Source organism: Triticum urartu, chromosome 7A (assembly GCF_056163025.1).
Source record: "Triticum urartu cultivar PI428250 chromosome 7A, HENAU_Tu73, whole genome shotgun sequence".
Taxonomy (NCBI): domain Eukaryota; kingdom Viridiplantae; phylum Streptophyta; class Magnoliopsida; order Poales; family Poaceae; genus Triticum; species Triticum urartu.
In genome coordinates this window covers 691496064-691509234 of record NC_141879.1, presented here as the reverse complement: position 1 = coordinate 691509234, position 13171 = coordinate 691496064, and the positions used below count along the sequence as shown (strand labels likewise).

The following is a 13171-nucleotide window of genomic DNA, read 5'->3' as shown; positions in this document are numbered from 1 at the left end:
AGCAAAGAGACATCCACCTCCGGAGGAGAAGGTAGATCTGGTGAAAGTGAAGCGCACTCTAGCTGACCTGGCAAAACCACCCAAGTCTCCGCCGAAAAGGCAACTATGAGCGCATTATTGGAAAGACATGGGCCGAAGCGGAGTGGTCGGGAAGTACAATCAGTGATCAAAGGATGAAAGAACGACGAGCAGCTGGGAAACAAATTGCCCAGCTCGGCGAACAAGGGAATCAATCGTGCCCCCCACTCAAGGTGCCTAGCGACATCGTCGATCCGAGGATGGTGCCCGGTTATAGCAATCTTGAAGATTACCTGTCCGACGATGTACATTATGATTTCATGGACGTGCAGATACACAGATACGAGTACGGGAAGCCTCTCGTCAAAGATGAAAAATCTCTAACAACGATGATGCGAAGATTGCATGATTGGTACTTGAAAATCTGCAGAGAGTCTGGGGGAGGAGTACTTTGTATGTGAGAGTTAAAAAGGAGCATGACCTCATTGGAATTGATCTGTTGCCTATTCCATTTGAGGAGTTCTATCAGTTTTTCAATCAATTGGCCCTCGATAAAGCAACGGTCACCTGCTACTGTCTGTAAGTACTACTACTTCTGTCATTAAGTCTCTCTATATAGCTCAGCTCTTTCATTGCATTTATTTATAATTATCCTCACTATATTAATTATGCAGATTGAAGATCGCCGAATTTAAGAAAAGACAAGTCGGTGATATTGGGTTCATTAACACATATCTCATAGATGCAACTGAGGTTAAATTCCATGCTGCAGAAACCGAGGCCAACTTGCTACGATCATTCAAAATAAATGAACACAAAGATATAATACTCTTTCCTTACAACTTCAAGTGAGTGTCACTGTCTTGTGCATATTCGGTTTCCCTTATATATTAGTCCAGGTTATAGTAATGTAATTGATGAGTTATGCATGCGTGCGCAGGTACCACTATATTCTCCTAGAGATTAGGCTTGAGCAGGGAGTAGTAACTGTCTTGGACTCTAGACGAAAAGATCCCCAGGAGTATGCGGGCATGACTCAAATGCTCGAGAAATAAGTTAAATCGATCATTATCCACCATATCAGCAACTTTGTTCATTTCTGATATCAAGTAATTGTTTTCTTCGTCCGGCAGGGTTTGGAGAAAATTCACCAGAAAAGCTCCGGGACTGTCGAAGGAGCTGGAATTTAGACACCCGAAAGTAAGTACTATAGTAGCATGTTCCGCGCATCTCCTAGTGATTCAAGCGCCAGTTTCATCAATACCATTTGGTATTCTTGCTTATCAGTTTGATTGACCTCTATTTCTTGTAAAGTGTTTGTTGCAGGAACAAGGGAATGATTTCTGTGGATACTACGTCTGTGAGTCCATCCGCCACACGACCTGTGAGCGGGGCTACTCTGACGAACAATATGAAGTGCGTAAATAACAATATTCTCAATTTTATTTTATTACCATCATTTGTGTTGAGTTTCATTCATTCACATATATATATGTATTGACCCCCTTCTTCAAATTAGATGTTTCGGATGCGGAATAAACTCCTAGCACCAGATCGCATGCGTGCAATTCAAGAGAAATTGGCGGCATTCTTTCTTGACCACGTGATCGCTGAAGACGGAGAATACTATGTGGACCATGCGTCCGTAATTTAGGAGATTATATTTGTAAGAGATAATTATTGTATATATGTAGTCTGTAGTGTCGGATAGATATACGAGAACTTGTTGTTCGACCAATCTCTCGGAGAAGGAGATGTGGTCGATATCACTTCTCTCCGTATGCATATATGTTCATGACGATCTTCTGTTTCCTTCGTTTGCTTACTAGCTAGCTAGCGTGCCTAGTCCTCTCTATACGTATGTATAGTACGTAGCGTCGACCAAGTACGGACATAAGAGAGGACACTTCTCTCTATTAATTAGCTAGCTAACACAATATATGAAATACCTAAATTAACCCCCCAAAACCCCCAAAACCCCCACCCCCCCTTAAAAAAACAAAAACTCCAGCCACAGAAATGCTGACGCGTCGATGCTTATTGGTTCCGGTTGGTACCACCAACCGGGACCAAAGGCCCTCCTGCCTGGGCTCAGCGCGCAGGCCACGTGGAGGCCCATCTGTCCCGGTTCTGGTTAGAACCGGGACTAAAGGGTCAGGGCATTAGTAACAACCCTTTAGTCCCGGTTCAAGAACCGGGACAAAAGGCCCTTACAAACCGGGACAATAGGCCCGTTTTCTACTAGTGTTCCTTTCCGCCCTTCAAGTGTGAAAAGATTGGCCATCTAGGATTTCACCCTACATCATATACAAAAACTTAAAATAGTTGCTGAAGATTTATTTAGGGGTTAAGGTATCTGTGGCCATTTGAGGGGCTAAATTATAAGGGACCGGTTGGAGATGCCCTTAGCTCTTGTGATAGACCATGCAAGCTGAAGTTTGCATGCTTCAAAAGGTGGTTTTAAATGAAGTGCCAAAAGTACTTTATATAGAAAAAAGGTCCTACTTTTTTGTTTGCAAATATCTTCTGTGTACTTTTTTAACTCAAATGATCTTACATGTCTTTCTTGATTTGAGTCATCTTACATGTCTTTGTGAAGAGAAAGTTAGGGTCATCATATCTCATATGCTTTGAGAATATATGAAGAGTGATGGGAGGACTTTTGTCAGTGTCAAGTAAATAAAACTCCGACCGGATAAAAGAAGTAAAAATCATCGAGAGAGCCCTTCGCCTCTTATTCCCCTTTCTCCTGTAGATAGGCGTGAAGACCATCTCTGCCTCTTTTTCCACCGCCAAATCATCGCCACTCCACCCGCCTCTAGCGCCAATATGATGTCAAGAGGTGGGAATCTATTGGGGTTGCCATGTTATGCAGGGTTCGGAATCGTCTATGACCTCTTTGACAATGCCACAACAATTTATTGTGGTTGGATGGTTAGAGAGACAGTGGTATCCCAACCCACCAGGGGTCAAGTCCTGGTGCTCGCATTAGTCCTGGATTTATTTTAGGATTTCCGGCGATGCGCTTTCAGTAGGAGAAAACGTTCCCGTCGACGACGAGAGGCGGCTACGGTGTCTTCGTACATCTCAAGATGATATGCCAACTCAGTTTGTCGAAGGTGCTCATAGAGGTAGGGTATGCGTGTGTGCGTTCATAAGGTGAGTGTATGCGCGTATGTATGAGCGCTTGTATCTGTACTGTGTTAAAAAAACTTTGTAACGATGCAGAAAACAAGATACTAGACCGGTAGAGAAAAAACAATATTTTAGAGCTTTGTGCATAAATTATTTTTTTGCAGGGATTTGCAACTCTTTGTAATAAAAACGAAACGCGTTCAGGTGTTTTATATCAGAAAAACCCATCGAAAAACAAAAATCAGCTCCTACCTTTTTCTTCTTCGCCCAAATCTCATCTCATCAGATCACCAAACCATGGAAGCACTCGGGGCGCCGCGATCGCCGCCACCGGCCACAGCGGCCACCTCGGCCGTTCTCGACGACGACGATCTCCTCGGCGAGATCCTCCTCCGCGTCGCCTTCCCCACCAGCCTCGTCCACACCGCTCTAGTCTGCAAGAGCTGGCTCCGCCTTGCCTCCGACCCCGTCTTCCTCCGCCGCTTCCGCGACCTCCACCCACCCAGTTTCCTCGGCTTCTACGTCAAAACTGGAGGCACCAAGCCACCGCGGTTCGTGCCGATGCCTCAGCCCCCTGAGCTCGCTGCCGTTGTCCACCCTGCAAACTTCGATTTGGGCACCTTGGGCAGCGACAGCTTCGGCTTCTGTGTGGATTGCTGGAACGGCCTCCTCCTACTCACCTCCTACCTGCACGACGGCCCACCAGTAAGAACAGTCCGATGCCCGCTCTACCCTGGGAGATACACGACCATCCTCCCGCCAGTTCCGCAAACCAGCAGCATCCATGATGACCGCTTCACATACTACGACAGAGAGGTCATCCTCAAAGGCGGCGACGACGGCCTGTCCTTCTTCTATCTGGCAATGGGCGTGGAAGGGCAGCAGACAATTGTGGATGTGTATGTCTTACAAGATGATATATGGGCCATCTACTCTTCGGTTGCAACCGAATTCACCCGTATTTCGCTACGACTCGATCATGTTGCTAGTTTGATTGGTGACGGCAAGATCTATACTCTGGCCTATGTGAGCGGGATCAATATTTTAATCGTGCTAGATCTTGTGTCTGCCTCTCTGTCGTTAGTTAACCTCCCAGAAGAGGTGTTATCGTGGTGTGGCAAGCTGTCGCTCGCAGATGATGATTCTGGGGTTCATCTCATCACTCTCAAGGACCTACAAATACGCATCTGGCTGCACGGGGTGGATGGCAATAATGGCGCTGCCAACTGGTTCCTTGTGAATACCATTTGTTTACGTGAGATATGTGCTAATCATATGATACCAAGTCATGGTTTCAAGGATGCAGATGTACATGCACCTGGGTGCAATTCTGAGATCGAGGCGGACAATGCCCTCTACCTTTTTTATATCAAAAGCAAGGTTTTGAAGAAGGTTTACGACGTGACAGAAGAAGATGATTACGTGTTTAGTGTCAGCCCCTTTATGATGGTTTGGCCTCCAAAATTCCCTCTGATGAAGGAAGGACGTGATCTGCTGAAAGAATAACACTGCTAGCTTAGGTTTGCCTCTTTTTAATCTGCCTATATAAATGTGGTCTGCTAGTTACAATTAATGTACATGATGCTGCTATATGCTTATATCTGTTTGACCATTAAAAATGTGAATGGGCCGGTAACTGGCATCCTTAGTTCCCAGCAATGAAGGAGGAATGCAAGGTTTACCTCTTGCTGATTTGTTTACTACTTTGGTCTAGCTTCCATTGTGCGTTATGCTAATATTGTGCGCAATGAAATACAAAAGGATAAAAAAATATAAATGTTTGATCGGTATCTAGGCAAATCAAACACTTTCCAAGTGATATGCTGCCTCCGGTATCACATACATGTTCATGTAATCGCATGGAATGCATAATGACATATCATGGATTTTATATGTTTTCTTATGACAGATGGTGAGTTGTGCAAGCATGCATAGCAGAGTACATCAGTACCTACAAGAATGCATAAAATAATATAGATTGTCACCTCTAAAAATGCATATATAATAGTATATGTATCATCACACATACCAATTGTATCATTCATAAAAATTGTAACATTGTCACCTCTAACTACGCATAACATAATATGTATCGCCGCACATACCAATTGTAACATTCAGAAGAATTGTAATATTTTCACCTCTAAGTTCATGAAAGCATGCATGGAAGAATATACATCGGCACCTACAAGGAATGAATCTTACTACTGTGGCATATCAACACCGGCACCACCATAAGAACGATTGAGGGGGGGGGGGGGGAGGAGGGGGTCTATAGTCACGTGACCGTACATGCGACTCATGAAACAGAATGCCGCTAGGGACGACATGGGTGCTGCCGTGTCAGAGTAGTGCCCCGCATTGGCTGGCAACACACGTTCGATGATGCCGGGCAGGACAAACTGAAAGCTAAAGTGGCTGGTGCTCGGCCATGGGCGGGGAGGGTTGTAATGTACATGAGCCATGGAGGTTGCATATAACAACCGAACTAAACAACATCACTGACGGGTGGGAAAGACTAAGGGTCGGATTTAGAAGGAAAACTCAGACATGTCAAATGGAGCAGCCTTTTCATTTAGAATCACCGTATCACAAACAGGCAATTGTTTTTCAGTCTGTGATAAGCGTCCGGCCGAGCACCAAAGTGCTTATGGCAGGTCAGTGGTAGTGCTCATCACTAACATATGGCCAGTGGCCGGTCAGTGATGCACGATCAATAGTGTTCGGATATGTTGTAGTGCTACTTATAACTTATCTAGAAGCATGAGGATCGATGTTGGTGATGATGCAAACGAGTTCTCCCTTTGGAGAGTAACGAAAAGGGTTGAGTATGAAGATCGCCCTCAGAATCACAAAGTGGCGGCGAAAAAATTCACAATTATCCAGGGTAGGGTTTCAAGGGTATATAAAGCAATTGGCCACCGAAGCCACAGAGGAGGGAGGAAAGCCCCACATGTCATAGGCGCATTTGTAAGACGGGCACCTTCACTAGGTGCCTAGGCCTTGCGGGCCCACCATGCCCCTCCAGATGATGGGCCTTGGCACTCTAGTCCTCTAGTGCTACAAAAACACGCTATCATTTTCTCAGATTTTATTGAGGAATTTTTGTTTGGTGATTTTTTTTTCTGAAATTCCAAAAATAACAAAAAATAGGAACTAGAAGTGAGCATTGAATTAATACGTTGGTCCCTAAAAAAATTAGAAACATTGCACACTTAGAAGTTAATAGGCATGAAATATACAAAGTTTATAGATATATCAGTGATGTATCACAGACTTCGGCATGAGATCGCGCAGTTCATGAACTGTTGTGTGGTCGCTCAACCCGCGACAGTTCCAAAGTAACAAATTCATTGGGCCCGGCAATAATGCCAGAGTATCATTCTTCTGTGGAATGTTCTTTATTCGGGCTCTTCAATCTCTCATTGACACATATGCTGAAGGTGAAAGAGGTGTTAAGGTGGGAGACATCACCCCTTCACTACTAGGGAAAACCCTAGTAGTAGCTCAGGTTTTGAGGCTATCAGCAGCGCGGGCGGCCGCGCTACCAATATGGCGCTACAGCTAACTCTTAGTAGTAGCGCTGTCTGTACCCGCGCTACTACTATTGACTATTTCAACAGCGCTTTTCCGGAACACGCTACTATTAGTTAGATTTAGCGATTTTCTAGCCCCACGCTACTGCTATATCTTTCATCATTACCACCCTGTTTCAGCTTCAATAAACTGCAATTTCGAGATACTAGGTACTACTAGATATCAATTTCATAAAGCCATAAAGCATTATAGGTACTAGGTACTATTCCCTCGGTTCCAAATTACTCGTCATGGTTTTAGTTAAAATTTGAACTAAAACGACGACGAGTAATTTGGAACGGAGGGAGTACTAGATAACAATTTCATATATACTCAACATGCATCCTCAAGCAGTACTAGGTGATATCGATGACGATCATCATATGTAGTTCTAGATGATATCGACGACGATCATCATATGTAGTTCTACATGATATCGACGACAATCATCATATGTAATTCTAGATGATATAGCCACACACACATATATAGTTCAAGATGATATCGACGACGATCATCATCCTCAAGCCTGGGCGGTGGGTGTTCCTGATAGTAATTAGGATGACCTGTCCAACACGAAGATTCTTGCCAATGAGGAATCTCTTCCACCCAACCGAGTTTAAGTGTGTACGACCGTCTGTGTCCATGCGGTAAGTACAGGTGGTGATGGAGCCCCTTGCGGTAAGGCGTAGTCCAGCTGAGCCTTCTTCATCAGGCTCGATACCACAACTCACAGATAGGTTCTTTGGCAATTTCTGAATAAGAAAAATATATCAATTAATAAATAGCTTCGCACATACTCTTGCAAATATATTTCTATTAAGTCTAGATTTCTACACTATCAAAAGACACAGTACTATGCATTTGTACTAATTAATCATGGATTCTACTAGTAAGTATATATGGATTATCTACACTATTAATAGTTCCTTGGATTCTACACTAATAAGCATGTGATCAGACTCTACACTAAAGCATATCATTGACTAGATTTCACAAAGCATATCACTGGACTCTACACTAAGCATATCATCGGATTCACTAAGCATATCATCGGATAATTTGCATTTGTAAGTATAACAATAAAGCATATATATATATCATCAAATTACTACAGCCAGTATAACATACCATTTCATGCCGATCGACCATGGTACTTGTCAGGCGGGTCACGAATGGCACCCCGACAAAGTCATCACGTGGAGGAATTATGTCCCATAGGTTGCACACCTCCTCCTCTCTCAGCCTCATTCTTGCTACAATGGCTTCATGAAGTGAGTTCTCATCATCTTCATCGAGTGGGTCCTCATTATCTGAATCATCTTCGTCATCTTCGTCATCTTCATCATCTTCCACCAGGTTGAGATAAATGACAACCAGCTTGGTTCTTTCTGCTCTGAAGGAGAAGTTAATCAACTCACCACCAGTAAGACGCATGTGGGTGAGGAAACAGGCCCATCCATCTCCTCCAATCTGCGACATATTGCGTCCTTTCTCGACCTCCATAGTGTACGGCCCCCCAAGAGCCTCAAATGTCACAGTGTCTCTTGTCAGCTTGTTGAATTTCAACCTCACATTGCATGGGACGATCTGTGTAAAAAAAGCAAAATGACACAATGCAAATGCCAACACTAAAAATAAAATAGTTGTTACATTTCATCTAATTTCTTACGCCGCATGACGAAAACTCGGCTGGAAGTAGATGTCGAACAGCTTGCCAATTGCAAGGCTGCTGGCGCACCTTGACTTACACAGTCAACATAGTGGTGGTGGTGGCGGCGCAATTTTCCTAAAGCAATATGAGCAAAGGATTAACGATCCACTTCACAGGAAAGAAAAACAGTAGCATGTGATATTTTTGGTTCTTCCACGAGAAGCAATTTTATAGACAATTATAAGGGTACCAAATAAGGGTACCACCTACCAAGACATTTCATCTATTTTGGCCCCTATTGCCTAAGATAATTGATTAAAAAATCAAGTGGCAAATTTAACTAAATTGGCACCTACATTTTGCCAAAATATAACTTATTACAAAAAAACAAAAGCATCTACCTATCCATATACAGAAAAAATAACAATCAAATGGTGCATACTAAATCAACTAAATCAAGTAGCCTACTAAATTCACTAGCATAGTAAATCAACTAAATCAAAATGTTCTAAATCAACTAAATCAACTAGCCGACTAAATCTACTAAATCAACTAGCCTACTAAATCAACTAAATCGAAATGTTCTAAATCCATTAAATCAACTAGCCTACTAAATCAACTAAATCAAAATGTTCTAAATCAACTAAATCAACTAGCCTACTAAATCAACTAAATCATATCAACTAAATCAAAATGTTGCATATGAACTAGCCTACTAAATCAAAATGTAGCAGGGAGGAGTAAGAAGGAGGGGCGACTCGAGGAGGGAGAAGAGAGTAGGACGGAGGAGGAAGGCGGAGCGAGGAGGGGCCGACCGGCGGCAAGTCGAGGGAGGACGGAGGAGGAGGGCGGTACCGAGTCCAGCGAGGAGGATGAGTTGACGGCGGCACAGAGGGAAGAGGGGTAGGCGACGGCGGCTGGCGGGGGCGACGGCGGCCGGCGGGGGAGGACCGGCGCGCACGGGGGGGGGGGGGGGGGTTGAGGGGGAGTGAGTTTGAGTGTGAGTGTGGATCGAATAGAGGAGAGCATGGGGGGCGGGTTGGAGATAGCTAGTTTTAGCAGTAGCGCTCTAAAGGCAAATGCGCTACTGTTAAACTACCTAGCAGTAGCGCGGTCTGAATAAAAGCGCTGCTGCTAGAACTAGCGTCACGGCGGGGTCGTGGGAATTATAACAGTAGCGCGGCTTAGAGGAGGCGCGCTGCTGCTACGTCTATTTCAGCAGCGAGTACTGCCAGAGCGCGCTACTACTACAATGCAGCAGCGCCTTATTTTTAAACTCGCTGCTGGTAAAATCATGTGTATAAGTTTTTCCCTAGTAATGCTTCCCCAGACATGAGGCAGGAACTAGGGATAAATAGAACTTATTCCTCGCGGGAGAATCGAACTACTATTGTCGCCCTTTTTCTGCATTGTCCCCATCTGTCGGTTTCAACAGACTAGAAGTGATAGCATCTAAATCATCATCATCGTCCATGTCAGCGTCCTGTGAAGTCCTCTTCCTAGGGCGGTTACCTCCCAATGCCATTCTTCTGCGGCCTCAGTGCCTCACTAGTGACGCACATCCCCACACGCACACCACAGATAATTTTTAGCCTTGGCTGAGTTTTTAGGTCGCACCAAATATCCAAGCCTATTTATCGTAGGTAACCCGCGTACGACCTTCTCAGCCGGAAGGAAATCATGTACGACCTGTTCGTATAGTTTTGGTCGATAGACGTGCTTAATTGACCTGCTGAATTTGGATTTTACAAACCGAGAAGAAAACAGAGTAGCGGATGCACAAACCAGCTATTCTCATCTCAATAGATCATTTGATTTCTCTAAGTTAATTGTAAATGATATGTGAATTGTCCAAGAATAAAGTCATATTCTTGTCAAATCTTTTTTGAGTGATACCGAGGAGTGTGAATCTCGACACAACCGATCCCCCACCCACCAAATTCCCTACCGTGAAACCAGCCACCGTTGCCATTCTCTTTACAGTTTAGATCCAAAATGCCACTGTTGTTCCACCACCACCGAATGATGGAGCCACACTGTTGGTGGCCGGCGCAAATTTCCCCTAATCACAACGTTTGTCGAGGTCATTTGCCCGTAGGTCGCAGCCAAACTCCTCGATGCAAACACAATCATGCTGCTCACCCTAGCCGGTCGAGGCCAGATTCTGTACATCGGGCAAGTCCTCTCCACGCCACCGGAATGAGTTCTCCTTGTCTCGGCGCCAGAGCAGTCGATAAAAATCAATCTACTTAGGCAAAACTAACAGGAATGGAGTTGGCCGGTTGGCTCTGTCCGTCTTTCCGTGTCACCGCCGTCTTTCCTCAGTGCCTTATTTTTTAAAGGAAGGGGCATGCTTCACCAAATAATGGTTACATCATTGCCCAAAATTTTCATAAGAAAATAAGGGGGTGCATCCGCCCAAACATATGAGGAATTCGCACATCCGTATCCAACCAGCTCATGAGCTCTACTATATTCGACTCTCTAATACAAAGCTCAATTATAACCTTCCAAACTTCAAGCAAACTACTATGACAATCATTTAACACCGGTGCTGCTACCATGGTTGGCACGATGACGTTTTCGTCACAAACGAGCACACCAAGCTTGGAATCGAGATTTGCTAACAGGCAAGGACTCATAGGGGTATGGTGTGCGTGTGTGCGTTCATAGAGATGGGTGTATGCGCGTATGTATGAGCGCTTGCGTCTATAATGTGTAAAAAAAAGGAAATGAGGAATTTGCTGCGCCAAGATTCGCATTGCTACTTGTCGCTACGATTTTTTTCCTTCTTAGCCCAAACCGGATTAACCCACCTCGTCATAGAAAACCTCCGAAACCCTAAATTTTCTGCTCCGATTCCTTCTAGCGCCGTTTCTGCCCCGATTCCTTCTAGCGCCGCTCCCATCCCTCTCTCTGCTCCCCCACGATCCACTCCTCTCCATCCCCAATTCAACGATTTCCTCCTCGTCGAGCCTGGATCTGGCCGTACCCTATGGAGCGACACAATTCATTCAGGTGAGCCTCGATCTGGGCGGATCACGCTGTCCTGCCGCTTCTTTCTTTGCAGCCCGCCCCCGCATCTTTTCTATCTCCGCGAGACGACATCTGAGTCTGACTTCCTGCGTGCGATTTCTAGAGTTTCTCACTCGAATTGACACCCGCCTTTTCCTTGGTTGCCAGGATGGGACAGGCCAAGGAGAACGACGTGTACAAGCAGGAGCTGCTCGACGACGACAAGGCTGTCGACGCCGCCGGGCAAGCAGCCGCCAGGAAGTAATTATTCATTCAACTTCCTTCTTTTTCTTCATCTTCCCTTCACTTTGCTTGCTCCCATTCTGATGGACGGCCTGTGCGCGCAGGGGCAACGTCGGCAGCCACAGATCCGGCTTCACATATTTCTTGCTCAAGCCCGAGCTGCTCCGGGCCATCCAGGACTGCGGCCTTGAGACCAGGCCTAACGCTTGGAGCAACGGCCCCCCGAAGGCAAGTTAGTTCGATTACGGTTAGCTATTCGCCCTTGGATCCATTAATCGCCACCTCTTAAGCTTTCAGGTTTCAGCCCATATGAGCTAGACAGCTAGGAATAATTTGTAAAAGCCAACCCTTAATTTCACCGTCTACCATGCTCCAACTAGCTAGAGCTACCCTCTGTTTTAATAGCAAAAAGAAATCATAGGCTACGTGTGTGGTGGTTAATATATTGCACAATTGATTAAAAACGTGTTTGGAAGCTATCAAATGTATGCTAGCAGAGATGCTGATCACGTTCATCATTTCATTAATTTATTTCAGTTCCTTTTTGACGGACGGCCTACGCGCACAGGGCTGGTCGACTACGAGAAGGACAACAAGGCCGCCGCCAAGCCAGCCGCCGGGCATGCAGCCCCAAGAAGTAATTATTAATTCAGCTCTCTTGTTTTTTATTTTGGCTCGGGCTTTATGACACTCCTTATTCTTACTTACCATCCAACATTACTTTGAGATCTGTGCTAGTCAACTAACTTACTACATGAAAATTTCTCTTCTATGTTTCTCTTAAATGAAATAACATATAGACTTTAAACTTTGCAGGTCAACCAAACTTTCAAACTTCAATGTGTGAAATACTTTTAGATTTTTTTGGTCCGGCATAAATATACAAAATGAGATATATTTTTAGTAAAAAGGCTATCTTAAGTATTTATGATTCACGAAAAAAATCAAAATAAATTTTCCACATTGTAGTAAGAATGTTTGTTTCTCTGCAAAGTTTGAAGTTCATATGTTGTTTTATGTTGGATAACAAAAAAAATGTGCCTATGCGGATTGTGATGTGTAAGTCGGATAAGAGGTGCCATGGAGCCTTAGCTCCACTACAACTTCCTGTTTTTCTTCTTCCCGTCCCTTTGTTTGCTCCCTTTCTGATGGATGGCCTATGCATGCAGGGGCTACATTGGAATCCACGGCTCCGGCTTCAGGGACATTGTGCTCAAGGCCATCCAGGACTGCGCCTTCGAGCACCCAAAGGACTGATAAGGTCGTTAATGACGAACGGTCTATGCACGTAGGGGCTATGACGGAATCCACAACTTAGGCTTCAGGGACTTTTTGCTCGAGCCTGAGCTACTCCGGGCCATTCAAGACTGCAGCTTCGAGCACCCATCAGAAGAAGTTAGTTTGAATGATTAGCACGTACAACGCTCAGCCATTAATTGCCACCCCTTAGATTTCAGGTTTCAATCCACATGAGCTAGGCCGCTAGGAATAATTTGAAAATGGTAACCCTTAATCCCACTGCCTACTATG

At 44.7% G+C, this 13171-nt stretch overlaps 2 protein-coding genes across 2 annotated transcripts; both read left to right on the top strand.

Moving 5' to 3' along the window:
• The first annotated feature begins 3450 nt into the window (after positions 1 to 3450).
• Positions 3451 to 4659, top strand: LOC147961584 (uncharacterized). Its single transcript, XM_087533871.1, has one exon. It carries the CDS (start codon positions 3451 to 3453, stop codon positions 4657 to 4659), a length of 1209 nt encoding a protein of 402 aa, XP_087389997.1.
• A 6719-nt stretch (positions 4660 to 11378) lies between these two features.
• Positions 11379 to 11878, top strand: LOC147961583 (DEAD-box ATP-dependent RNA helicase 15-like). The gene is made up of 3 exons (XM_087535787.1): positions 11379 to 11401; positions 11567 to 11659; positions 11746 to 11878. Exons 1-3 carry the CDS (start codon positions 11379 to 11381, stop codon positions 11876 to 11878), a joined length of 249 nt encoding a protein of 82 aa, XP_087391913.1.
• Positions 11879 to 13171: the final 1293 nt, after the last annotated feature.